This window comes from Monodelphis domestica, chromosome 1, assembly GCF_027887165.1.
Source record: "Monodelphis domestica isolate mMonDom1 chromosome 1, mMonDom1.pri, whole genome shotgun sequence".
Classification (NCBI taxonomy): domain Eukaryota; kingdom Metazoa; phylum Chordata; class Mammalia; order Didelphimorphia; family Didelphidae; genus Monodelphis; species Monodelphis domestica.
Genome location: NC_077227.1, coordinates 72358026 through 72371136, shown reverse-complemented (window position 1 = coordinate 72371136; position 13111 = coordinate 72358026). Strand labels below are relative to the sequence as shown.

General features: G+C 39.4%; 1 protein-coding gene across 1 annotated transcript in view; it reads left to right on the top strand.

The window, feature by feature from the left end:
* The first annotated feature begins 1561 nt into the window (after positions 1–1561).
* The window catches only part of FRMPD2 (FERM and PDZ domain containing 2), a 97975-nt gene continuing 86425 nt past the window's right edge, over positions 1562–13111 (top strand). Inside the window, 3 exon segments of the mRNA XM_056815416.1 lie at positions 1562–1877; positions 3176–3333; positions 11442–11507. Of these exon segments, the coding sequence (XP_056671394.1) occupies positions 1754–1877; positions 3176–3333; positions 11442–11507 (348 nt within the window). The 5' untranslated portion in view covers positions 1562–1753.

The following is a 13111-nucleotide window of genomic DNA, read 5'->3' as shown; positions in this document are numbered from 1 at the left end:
ATGTATTTATTACAGTAGAAATGGCATTAGATTTGGAGGATGTAGGTAAGAATCGGTTCTGTAATTATTTAGTAGTGTAATCCTGGGCAAGCCATTCAACCTCTCAAACTCAGTTTCCTCTTCTATAAAATGAAGGTATTGGACTAGGTAACTTTTAAGATTCTTTCCACATCTAAGTCTATCCTAAATTGAAATCACTTGCCAATAATAAAAGAATAATGCCAAAATCCCTCTTTTCTATGAAGAAGAAAAGGTTCCTAATTGCTAATTTAGGATAAGTAATCTCACTGTACCCTTCCCTGCTTTTAATTAGGAAGAGTCTCTTGAATTAAAAAAAAATAGTGCCTGGGATAAAGAAGGTCCCAATGAATTGTCTGAAAGATCCTGGAATTTAAGGGAGAGATTTGAGGGGCAAGGGTGGGATAGAGGAACATGTAACTGTGGAGAGGAGTTGAGGACAGATATACCAAGGCAATTCTTTGGGGTTAATAAGCTTCTCTCTAAAAAGAAAAGGAAAAAAAAACAAAAGAAGGCAATCTTAAGGGTCACTCGTGTCTTACTGTCAATTGTCTGAATTAGACACACTTCACATTTACTTAAGATTTTTGAAAATTGGAGTTTTAATAAGGTGAGTAGAGAAAGAGGGAATAATTTGGGAGCATAGACCTCTTTGGGAGAAGACTAGATTGTATGGAGAGGTACCACTGGAGACTTTGAACTGGCAGAGGGGCAGTACTGTACACTAATTACATTTAGATTTGTGTCCTCCATGATGCTTCCCTCAATCCCCACATTTCTGTTGCCTTCTCCTTTCTCAAATTACCTTACATTATATTTAAATGTACACAGATTGTAACCCACCAGTAGAATGTAAACTCTTTAAAGTCCACAAGACTTTTTCCTGTTAGTCTGTTTCACCACTCTCTGCTCTACTCAGGGGCAGTTAGGTGGCACAATGGATTAAGAGCCATTTCTTGAGTCAGGAAGACATAAGTTCAAATCCTATCTTAGACACTTCTTAACTGTGTGACTCTGGGCATTTCATTTAACCCTGTTTCCCTCAGTTTCTCCATCTGAAAAATGAGCTAGAGAAGGAAATAGTAAACTACTCTAGTATCATTGCTAAGAAAATTCCATATGAGGTCACAAAGATTTGGACATGACTAAAGCTACTCTCTCTCTCTGTCTCTCTGTCTCTGTCTCTGTCTCTCTGCCTCTCTGTCTCTCTGAACATGATTTACATTTTATAATCTTTAGGACTTATTCATAATGTTCTCTGTCCCTAGAATGCTCTTCACTCATGACCTGAATATTTAATTCCTTACCATTCTTTAAGGTCTACATCAAATGTTAAATTTCCCATGAAGCCTTCATTAGTGCCTTCCAAATATAGTTTTATCAATAGCTTTTCTAATAATCTCCCAATATAATTAAGACCATGTTGGTACCATTGTGAAGACAATGCAGCTGAGTGATGGAGGTGAAAAGATAACAGATATGGCCACTGTACTTAGAGAGTGCATTGACATTTCTTCCAGTGCTGAGACAGTATAGTTATGATGGCACCTTTAGCTCTATAGGCTTATCTTCTTTTCACTAGTGGAATATATAATTTCTTATGGCCTTTCTTGGGGTCCAGTATTTTTTTTACCATCAGCAAAATGCCAATTCTTCATAATTTAGATTATGGTGGGTTTAGGACTGACGTACACATGGGGAAGGGGAATGAAAATTCTTTCCTCTCTTTGTAGACATGAATCAGTCATTGGTGACTCTTGCCAGTACCTTGCAGGTGAAAGGAGAGGCTTTTTCTCAGGAAGAAATGTGGTCTCTCTTGTTTCTGGCTTCTGAACAGATTCTTGAAGATCTTAAAAAGGGTAAGAAGATTATATTTTTTATGATAAAATCAATAATAATTAAAAGTTCCAAAAATATGATTGAGTAGAGAGCCCACTGAACTTGGAATAAGAAGCCCTGGCTCTACCATCTACTAGCCATGTGACTTTGGGAAACTCAATCTCTCTGAGTCTCAGTTTACCCATCTGAAAAATGTGGATAATATTTTCACTATTTTTTTCAGTGATGTTCTGAAGATCAATTGAAATGGTTTGCATGAAAAAGCTCTTTGTAACCATATAAAGCTCTGTAAATGTAAGATATTCTTATGCAATGAAAACCAGCATTACTTAATGGTTAGAAGGGCTCCAAGTCTTATCTTTGACACATTCTAATTGTGTGACCAAGTCATTAGGCAAGTCATTTACACTTCTTAATGACCGTGTCAGTTTTTTATAAATTACACAACAAAAAGTCAAAACGAAATGCTAGAAAAATATAATGATCAATCTTGGCCCCAAAGAAGAAATATGAGAATAATTCATACCTTGCCCTTCTTCTTTCCAGAAGCAGGGGGTAGATTATGTATGTAGAACATTAGATATAATAGTAGACTTACATAATGTCTTAGTTTTGCCAAACCCTTTAAAGTAAAGAAATAGATGTGTGTATTATATGTGTATATATATGTATATATATATATATAATATTTATTCTTTGTTAAAAAGGATGGCTTTATGGGAGAAAGAGAGGAGGGAGAGTGAAGATTATGTAAAAATAAAATACGCAAAGACATTTCTGCAAAAGACAGTACATTTTATGAGTGGCTAATCTGCATCTATAGAGGATATTTCTGTACTGGAAGGTCATCACACTTAAGAAATCCACAAATCCAGACTCCTTATATATATAATAATGTTTTCTCAGTCATGGTTTTCTGTCAGTTGCTTGTGAGTCTCTGTACCTTGTTAAATCTTTAGGCAAATAACAGGAAATGAGCTCCCTAGTGTTGTATTGTAGATATGCCCATTCTCTGTGACTTTAGCAGGCATTCTGCAGGTGTAAAAAGATGATAAACTACCTCCTGGACAGCTCATGCCATTAGATATGAGATGTTAAGTCTTTTAGGTTTTAGTCTGGATAATCCCAGGGAGATCTTGACGATCATTTCCCTGGCAACTTTTGGCACTATTCAATCTATTGAAGATGACAGCCTCTAATAGGGTTCTGATTGCATTTGATCTGTTCTGTTGTGAATAGACACCTGGTTATATGGTTCAGACTAGAATCCTACCTGCTCTGAAGACTGAGCATGCTTTGTTCTTCATTTGGGTTTCAGGTTCCTCTAATTACGTAGTCTGCCCTTGGTCAACTCTGCTGCATGCTTCAGGAAGCCTTTCCTTCCATGACAACGTCTCTTTTATAGAGGCCGCCCCTTTCAAGGCCCCAGAAACACTTCAGGGACCGCAGCAAAATACACTACTGGAAATATCGAAGGTAAGAATATTTATCTGTGCTTCTAGCCGTCCCAGTAGCATGAAACATGGAGATTGTTGGGTGAGATCCATGAACAAATGGCAAAAATCCAAGCTCATTAACTTGCTGCCTCTGTGGCCATGTCAGGTTGGCACAGTTTCCCCTTTTACCATTGAGTTAGGTGGAACAGCAGAGGTGGGAGCTTTTTAGGAAAGGGAAGAGAGGGTTGGGGACCGAAAGGTGGGGCAGGTCTTGTGGAATAAGACTTAAACATTCTCATGTACCCACAAAATACCATGGCAAATTAAACAAACAAATAAACCTCTCTACCTGGCTCAATATCCTGTTGCTTAATCAACCCCAAGCTTTTTATCCCTGAAGCCTAGGTTTGGACCTCTTGGTTAGCCCCCTTGGGCTTGGTTCTGACTGTAGCTTTCTTGGTGTCCACTTCAGAAATGGTTCTTTCCTCTGGCCTTTTTAGTTCAGAGGTCTTTCTAGTCACTGAGCTATGCTTGCTGCCACTAAAATTCTCTCTCACCTTCTCCCTCTTCTTCTCTTCTTTCTGCACATGTGAAGAAATGTCCTGGACAAAATCTTCTATTCATTTCTCAGAGTGGGGAGATGTTAGGTCAGCACCATGGAAACCAAGCAGCTAGACTCTTGCCAGGAGATGCTGATCCCATCCAGGTATGGCCTAGAGAAGGAAGGGAAACAGAGATGAGTACAGTTATCCCTTGAGAGCAACTAATTGGGAGATCTTAACTTCTTTTGAGTCATGGACCCCTTTGACAAATCCGCTGAAGCCTCTAGATATTTTTAATTTTGAAAACCCTTACCTTCCATCTAAGAATAAATACTGCACATTGGTTCCAAGGCAGAAAAGCACTAAAGGGTAGGCAATGGGGGTTAAGTGACTTGCTAGATCATGTACTAAAGAAGTGTCTGAGGTAATATTTGAACCCAGAACATCCTGGATTTTGAACCACTGACCCATTTAGCTAATGCCAGATAATGTTTTAAGAGAATAAAATATATATGATTGCCAAGGAAACCAATCATATTGAAATAGTTATGAACACACATGCATGTGTATAATAAATATGCACACATGCACATGCTTATAAATATATAATGCATATGCACACATACATATTTTTATATATGTACATATGTGTAATACACAAACACATGTAAATGTATATTCATGGACCACAGTTTTAGAATCTTTGCTCCAAATGATTAATGGTTTGCAAGTATTCTATTACTACTTAAGTATCAATTTTTGATACAGAGATAAGATATGGCCATCTTGAAGACTGTAGCAAATATCTTGTGTTTATTATCAAATAAATAACTAGAGACAGCATGTAATAGTGGAAAACTGTGGAGTCAGAGAACTTGGATCTATATCCTATCTCTGACACAATATATGTGACTTTGAACAAGCCCTTTAATCTCCCTGACCTTTAGTTTCCTTGCTTATAAAAAGAAAAAGTTGAACTAGGTGATCTCTGAGTTTTCTTCTAGCTCTGTGATCCTAAATTGGAAAAAAAAATCCAAGGTCCTATCTCCAAATGATGGGTAGCTGGGTGGTCCAGTGGATAGGGTGCCAGGTTTGGAGTCAAGAAGACTCATCTGGGTTCAAATCTGGCCTCAGACACTTCCTGGCTATGTCACCCTGGCATTCATTCAACCCTAATTGCCTCAATTTCCTCATCTATAAAATGAGCAAGAGAAGGAAATAACAGATCTTCCCAGTGTCTTTGCTAAGAAAAAGTCAAATAGGGTCAGAAAGAATTGGGAATGACTGAAATGACTTAATGGCAACAACAAATCTCCAAATGAACCAATGAAAACACAATGCATGACTGTTGTCAGGCTCTACTGACCCTCTTACCCTTGGGCACATTAGTGTTGTATTCTCTTTAGGGTTCCCCTTCTTTGTCCCTGCTAAATTCTCTTGGTGTCCACAAATATGTCTAGCAGGACATAACTGTTTGCTTTTTTAAGATTGAGGACAACCAGTAGGCTCATGCCATCGAGTCTTTTTAGAGACGTCTTTCCTGATCTCTTGTGTCCCTTTATGGGCATTAGCCCCTTCCACTGTGCTGTAGGCAGATCCTTATGGGGAATCCTTCTTTTTTTGTGAACGTGAACTAGTGAGTTCCTGTGAACTCTACTAGATATGGAGGCAGAAATGTGCTTTTAAAAGCATGATTGGGGAAGCTTTATTTACCTTCTTATTGAAATCCTTCCTACCCAGAGCCTGTGGTAGACATTTTCCCCAGGGCTCTAGGGAACTGTTTAATGCATGACTTTTCCATGAGCTCTGTAGCACTATTTCTATTTCTTAGGAAATAGGTAAATGAGTGTCCATATTATCTCTATTTTTAAAAAAAGAGTACTGTCTTTAGAAAACGATTCCTTTAATTAAATCTTAAAGGTCCCTAGGGAATTTGTCTGCTTACAAATCAGTAACTACTTGGCAGGGAAGCTTAAGACTAAAGAGCCCAGAGTTGGAATGGATACTGCAGATAATATAATAGCAATAATTAGTATTCATATAGCACTTTGTAGTTTATAAAGTACTTTATACATGTTAATTCCATTATCACAATAACCCTATACAATAAATGTTATTATCCCCATTTCATATATGAGAAAACTGATGCTGAGAGCAGTTAAGTGACTTGCCTAGAGTCAAACAGTAGCCAAGCGTTTGAGGCAGAATTTGAAGTCTTCCTGACTCAAAGTCCAAAACTATTCATTGTGTCACCCAACTGCCTCTCTCTTGGAGAGAATAATTTGCTCTCTTTGGATCTTTCTGGCATTTATCATTGATTCTTTAAAAGAGAGGTATAAAGTGCTAGAGTGAGGACATAGTAAGGGCAGCGAATGAAGGAGAGAATGTCCTGGGTGCAAGGATGCTTTTAATCAAGTTGTATCAGTGGGAGAGGTCATGAATGCCTTACTTCTACAATTTATAATTTTGGACCCATAGGGAGGAGAATGGGGCTTCTTAAGCTAACTCTTTTGTTCAGTATTATCCTGAACCTAGGATTTAATTTGATTGCCCAGTGGATTCACTCAAGGACTGAGACATCTTGCTTCCAGATAATTTGCAGAGCAGGGAGAATTTTGTAATGACCTGCAAAGAATACAGTATGTTTGGCTTTTTGCCATAAACAAATAATTATTACTTAAGCTCAAATTGCAAACCAAGCTCCTTCCTAGACTAGAAGTAGAAGGGCTCATAGACAACTCTCCATGCTCTGTCTTAGTGGGAAATGAAATATTGCTTTCATGGACCTGAATAACTCAGTGCTGAAAGGGACTTGAGTGCCTCCCCTCTCCCCAACCCCGTCTTGTAATTGACAAGAAGTCACCCAGTCTTTGGTGAAAGAACTCAGGAGATATGGACCCCAATTCCCCCAGAAGCAGCCTGTTCTCTCCCTTTTCCACAGTTCTCATTGCTAGAATTAATTCACTTCAAGCCTCAATTTGCTTCTTTGCAATTTCCATCTTTTTTTTTTGCTCCCGGTTCTTCTCTCTGGGCTCAAATAGATTATTTATTTCCTATTGCCCATATCAATCTTTCAAACAGTTGAAGATGTATCATCCCTCCCCAGTTTTTCTTTCTTTAGACAAAATACCTCCTTCCAACAATGCTTACATGTCAAGAATTTGAGTCCTTGTCACCCTTCTCTAGACATTGTCCAAATGTCTTTGATATTTGTCACTGTTTTCTTTAACATGTAATGCCCCCAAAAGAAAATAATATTCCCAGTATAGTTCGACAAATATAGAATGCAATTTGACTATTGTTTCCCTTATTTTGGATGCTCTGACTCTTCCTGCAGTCAGATCACATTCACTTTTTTGGCTGCCATATCAAAATCTTGACTCATAGTGATTTTATAGTTCATGAAAAATCCTTCAATCTCTTATTTTTTCAGACCAACTGACATTTAGTAATGCCACCATTGCCATATACTTGTGAATCTGATTTTTTGAGTCTAAGTTTTAAGATTTTTATAATTATCTCCTTTGAACGTCATATTAATAGATTCAGCCAATGCTCCAAAGCTTCCAAAATTTGGCTCTTGATGCTGTTATCCAATGTGTTAGCTATTCTTCTTGGTTTTGGGACACCTGCAGGTTTAATGAGTGCCATCTATGTCTTTATACAGGTCATTGATAAAAATAGTAAGCAGCATAAGGCCAAACTCAGATCTATGGGATACGTCCATGGGGACAACCTTTCAGGTTGACATTTAATACTTTGTAGTCTACCCCCCACCCTTGAATGACTGCCACCTCCCAACATATGCACAGGCTCAAGAATTGGGTCCTCAGATGGTGATTGTTATTTACAGGATTCTAAGGATACTCTATGAGTGACTACTCCTAAAACACAAGTTCCCATCAGTGTATTGGTCATATCCTCTAATAGAACTGGGGGACACTTTCTCAAAAGTACACAGTCCATGAAAAAAGTGGGCTCAAGCTTATAAAGTTAAATGTTAGTGGGGCAGAAATGTAGGGAATATGTTTGACCAGGGCAATTCCCAACTCTACTACTACTAGAGCCTTTAAGTTTCTTGTGTGGTGCTTTCTTCGGCCCAGCTCTAGACTTTTAAGGTTTGCTCTCTCTTGAGTCTATAGTTTGTTCTCTTCTCTGAGGCTAGAAGTCAGACTCCTAGAAAGGAGCTCCTGGTCTTGTTATTGCTTCTCTGTATGCAAATCTTTCTGGAGCACATGCCTCTATTTCATCAACTGTGACTTAACCAGAGGCAATATGTAGATAAAGGTTGTGTCTTGGATACTTACTGGCTATATGTCTATTCAAATCACTTAATCCAAGACTCATCTATAAAATGAGGAGTTCAAACTCAGTAGTCTGTAAGGTTTTTTCAGCTCTAAGTCTATGACCCTATAATTCTATGAACTCTGACAAGCTTTCCAGTTGTTGGATGGAGTGTCTCCTTCTGGGAAAGAAAATCACTGCTGTTGATACCAGGAGAGAAAATTCCCCAAGAAGCAAAGGTTCTTCTCCTACTGGTATCTTTTCAACTACTGTCAACTTTGGAAATCTGGCTATCTTCTAGGCTTAACTATTTGAAACCCTCAGGGGGCAGAGTCCATGGAAAAAGTGGGCTCAATTTTATAAAGTTAAATGTTATTGAGGCAAAAATGTAGGGAACCCATTCTGATCCTTATCACTCAATTTGAGATTAACCTTGCTACCTAATCAATACCACCCCATCTGTAGTAATTAAATATATCAACTGAAATAGGATAGAGTGGCAAATCAAATTTCCTCTTCCTAATATATCAGTGGCTACTCTTTAGGACTAACCTTTCAATCCATTCTAAATACACCTTATTGTAATTCTAGCCCACATCTCTCACCTCTTCTACATGAGTTACCTTTAGCAACTTTGACCATGTTTTATTAAAATCTTAGACCATACTATAACATTTCCCTGATCAACCAGTCTAGTACTTTGTTGAAAAATGAAATAAAGTTAATTTATTATTCTTGATTTTGGGGGAAGTCAACCTAGTGAGTGCTTTGTTATGGCTGCTTCCCTTTCTAAATATTCACCAACTATCTCTTCAATAATCTGTTGTAGAGTTTGCCAAGCAATTGAAAATAGTATCACTAGCCTATAGTTTTTGGACTGTTATCTTCCTTTTTTGGAAAACTGGTAATTTTCCCTCTTCCAATCTTATGTACCTCTCTTGTTCTCCACAATCTTTCAAATATTTTTGACAATGGCTTAGAAATCAATCACATGTGCTGAATCTCTCAGTACTACTAAGTATAGGGGTCATCTGGGCCAGGTAACTTGAATTCAATAAGGTGGTCATTTACTACCTATTTTTTCTCATTTTGTGTGCCAACTCCTTGCATTTTATTTCATCAGTTCCAGAGCAAAGGTGGAGAAAATCCAAGAAAAATAAGAATTAACAGCTTCTTTCTATCCTTTATTTTCCCATCCATAATAAGCAGTCCTTCTATCCTTCCATCCTTCCGCCCTCCCTCCCTCGCTCCCTCCCTCCTTCCCTCGCTCCCTCCCTCCCTCATTCCCTCCTTTCCTTTCTTCCTCCTCCCTCCCTCCCTCTCTCCCTCCCTTCCTTCCTTCCTTCCTTCCTTCCTTCCTTCCTTCCTTCCTTCCTTCCTTCCTTCCTTCCTTCCTTCCTTCCTTCCTTCCTCCCTCCCTTCCTTCCTTCCTTCCTTCCTTCCTTCCTTCCTTCCTTCCTTCCTTCCTTCCTTCCTTCCTTCCTTCCTTCCTTCCTTCCTTCCTTCCTCCCTTCCTCCCTTCCTTCCTCCCTCCCTCCCTCCCTTCCTCCCTCCCTCCCTCCCTCCCTTCCTTCCTTCGTCCCTCCCTCCCTCCCTTCCTTCCTTCCTTCCTTCCTTCCTTCGTCCCTCCCTCCCTCCCTCCCTTCCTTCCTTCCTTCCTTCCTTCCTTCCTTCCTTCCTTCCTTCCTTCCTTCCTTCCTTCCTTCCTTCCTTCCTCCCTTCCTTCCTCCCTCCCTTACTCCCTCCCTCCCTCCCTTCCTCCCTCCCTCCCTTCCTTCCTTCCTTCCTTCCTTCCTTCCTTCCTTCCTTCCTTCCTTCCTTCCTTCCTTCCTTCCTTCCTTCCTTCCTTCCTTCCTTCCTTCCTTCCTTCCTTCCTCCCTTCCTTCCTTCCTCCCTCCCTTCCTCCCTCCCTCCCTCCCTCCCTCCCTCCCTCCCTTCCTTCCTTCCTTCCTTCCTTCCTTCCTTCCTTCCTTCCTTCCTTCCTTCCTTCCTTCCTTCCTTCCTTCCTTCCTTCCTTCCTTCCTTCCTTCCTTCCTTCCTTCCTTCCTTCCTCCCTTCCTTCCTTCCTTCCTCCCTTCCTCCCTTCCTCCCTCCCTCCTTCCCTCCCTTCCTCCCTTCCTCCCTTCCTCCCTCCCTCCCTCCCTTCCTCCCTTCCTCCCTTCCTCCCTCCCTTCCTTCCTCCCTCCCTCCCTTCCTTCCTTCCTTCCTTCCTTCCTTCCTTCCTTCCTTCCTTCCTTCCTTCCTTCCTTCCTTCCTTCCTTCCTTCCTTCCTTCCTTCCTTCCTTCCTTCCTCCCTTCCTCCCTTCCTCCCTTCCTCCCTCCCTCCCTCCCTCCCTCCCTTCCTCCCTTCCTCCCTCCCTTCCTTCCTCCCTCCCTCCCTTCCTTCCTTCCTTCCTTCCTTCCTTCCTTCCTTCCTTCCTTCCTTCCTTCCTTCCTTCCTTCCTTCCTTCCTTCCTTCCTTCCTTCCTTCCTTCCTTCCTTCCTTCCTTCCTTCCTTCCTTCCTTCCTTCCTTCCTTCCTTCCTTCCTTCTTCTCTTCTTGACTATTCTCAGGTGTGGGTTGCACTATAGGGCTTTCAATATACCAACATTGTGATTCTAGATATTGTGATTTTATGGCTAACCACACATAGATCCTTAGGAGTTAGGAAGATCTGGGTTTAAATTCCACCTCTGACATTAGTTACTTACTAGTTATCCAATTACAGATAAGTCACTTCATCTCTCTGAGATCAAGTTTCTTCTTCTGAAAAAGGTTAATGATAATACCCTTGGTACCAACCTCAAGGGGAGGTTGTAAAGATATAGTGAGATGATAGAAACAAAGCACTTTGCAAACTTGACCCAGCTACTTAAATGTTAGTTATTATTGTTGTCATTCCATTTTAGCAGTTCAATTGCTTCTTCTCCTTTTCTACTCTCACTATATTTTATTCCTGAAAACTGGGACTTAAACTTCAATTATAATGCCTTCCCTTTGCCAATTATTTCCCATTCTCCCTGTATATGGCTTGCTTTGTATAAATTTGCTTGCATGTTTTCTGACCCATTAGATGGCAAGCTCTTTGAGGACAAGGACAGCCTTTGATCTCTTTTTTTTATCCGCATTGCTTAATACTATGTATTAAGCACATAGTAGGTGCTTAATAAATATTGATTGATTGACCTTAAAATGAAACATCTTATCAATTGTGATATCAGTATCCCAGTTTAGAGTGCTTTCAAATAAAGCTTCCTTAGTGGAAGTGGCTTTGTCTTGCATCTGGAACTGCCATGTGATTCAACTGATGTTAGAATTCTTATTGTCTGTCTTTTTCTGATAGGTGCATGTTTATTCCTTAGGAATGACTCTGTACTGGTCAGCAGAATTTCGTGTTCCTCCAAACCAGGTCTGTAATCATAGTGATAACAATCCTGCTAAGGGTCTTTTTTGCCAGTGCATTTGTTTGCATTGATTGAAAGTGCCTCATGAGAGGAAAGAGCTGTCTAAAGCATTTTTCTGAGCTGAAAATACAGCTTCATAGCAAACACCCTAACAAATATGAAGTGACAGCCATGGTATTGAGCCCTCTTTCATGGGATCATTCAATAGTGTCATTATGACCTGAGATAAGAATTCAGGGCTGATGTTCTTCAGCAAGAGAGTGTTGTGCCACTGAAATCCAGAAAATAGACTTTTGACATGGGTGAGTAAGAGTCAAAATCTTATCCTTGGTCTGAATTTCAGGATTTCACTGTATTCCTCTGAGCACCTCCAAAGATTTTCACAGATCTATTGGTAAGTAATGAAGATTATGAAATGTCCAAGGTCCTTTAAAAAAGAGTTTTTTCAGATGGTTGAATACATACTTCATCTGTGTCTCAGGATTTGTCTTCCTCCTAGATTCAGCGCAGGTGTCACTCTTTTGATGAAACTTTCTCTGATCCCCCAGATGTTAGTATTCTTCCACAACCCTATTTTCCTTACTTACATATTGTCTCCTAGCACATTATTTTGTAAGAATGTAGGCTCACTGAAGATAGGAAATAGATTAAAAAATAATTTTTGTTTATTTGATATTTATTTATATGTATATTTATGTATATTATTTATTATAGAGCCCCTCATTTGATTCAAGATGCATTCAAGCATCAGTTCTACTGGAAATCTTTCTTGATCTACCAACAGCTAGTGTCCTCCCTCCTGAGCTTGCTTGAAATCTAATTACCTTTTATTCTGCATATATATTATATATATATATATATATATATATATTCTGCATACCTGCCTTCTTTCTTTGCAACCCCAACCCATTTATATTCCTTAGAACCGTGTTGGTGAACCTATGGCACATATGCCAGAGGGGGGATGCTCCCCTCCCCCTCTCCACACATGACAGGATATTTCTTTCATCACCTATGCCTCTGCCCAGCGGCCCAATGAGAGTGCTTCCTCCCACCTCTGACTAGGATAAGATGGGAGGCTCACATGCAGCATGAGAGTTGTAGTTTGAGTACTCAGTTTCTAAAAGGTTCACCATCATTGCCTTAGAGTATAAGCTCCTTGAAGGTAAAGACTGTTTAATTTTAAGTCTTTGTATCTCAATCACAGTGCCTGACACATATTAGGAACTTTATAAATGCTTCATCCATTGATTGTTATTCCCAGCACTAAATGTGATGCTTTTTACCTGGTAGAAACTTAATAAATATTTACTTAATTGAATTATATAAATGATATTATACATTTAGTAAGAGCTTGGTACATATTTTCTGGTTTTAGTTAATTAACAAATGCATTTGTGAAATTCTGGCTATTTATTATTTCTATTTCTACCTGATACTAATACATCATAATGTTCCAATGATATTATAATTGCATCTATGTGGACTAATAAATGATTTATTAATTATCTGGTTAATGTAGGTAGTCAGCACTAATGTGTCAGGCACTAAAACAGATTTTAGTGACTCCTTCTTCCAGTTTTATTGGCCCATTGTGTGGCATAGAACT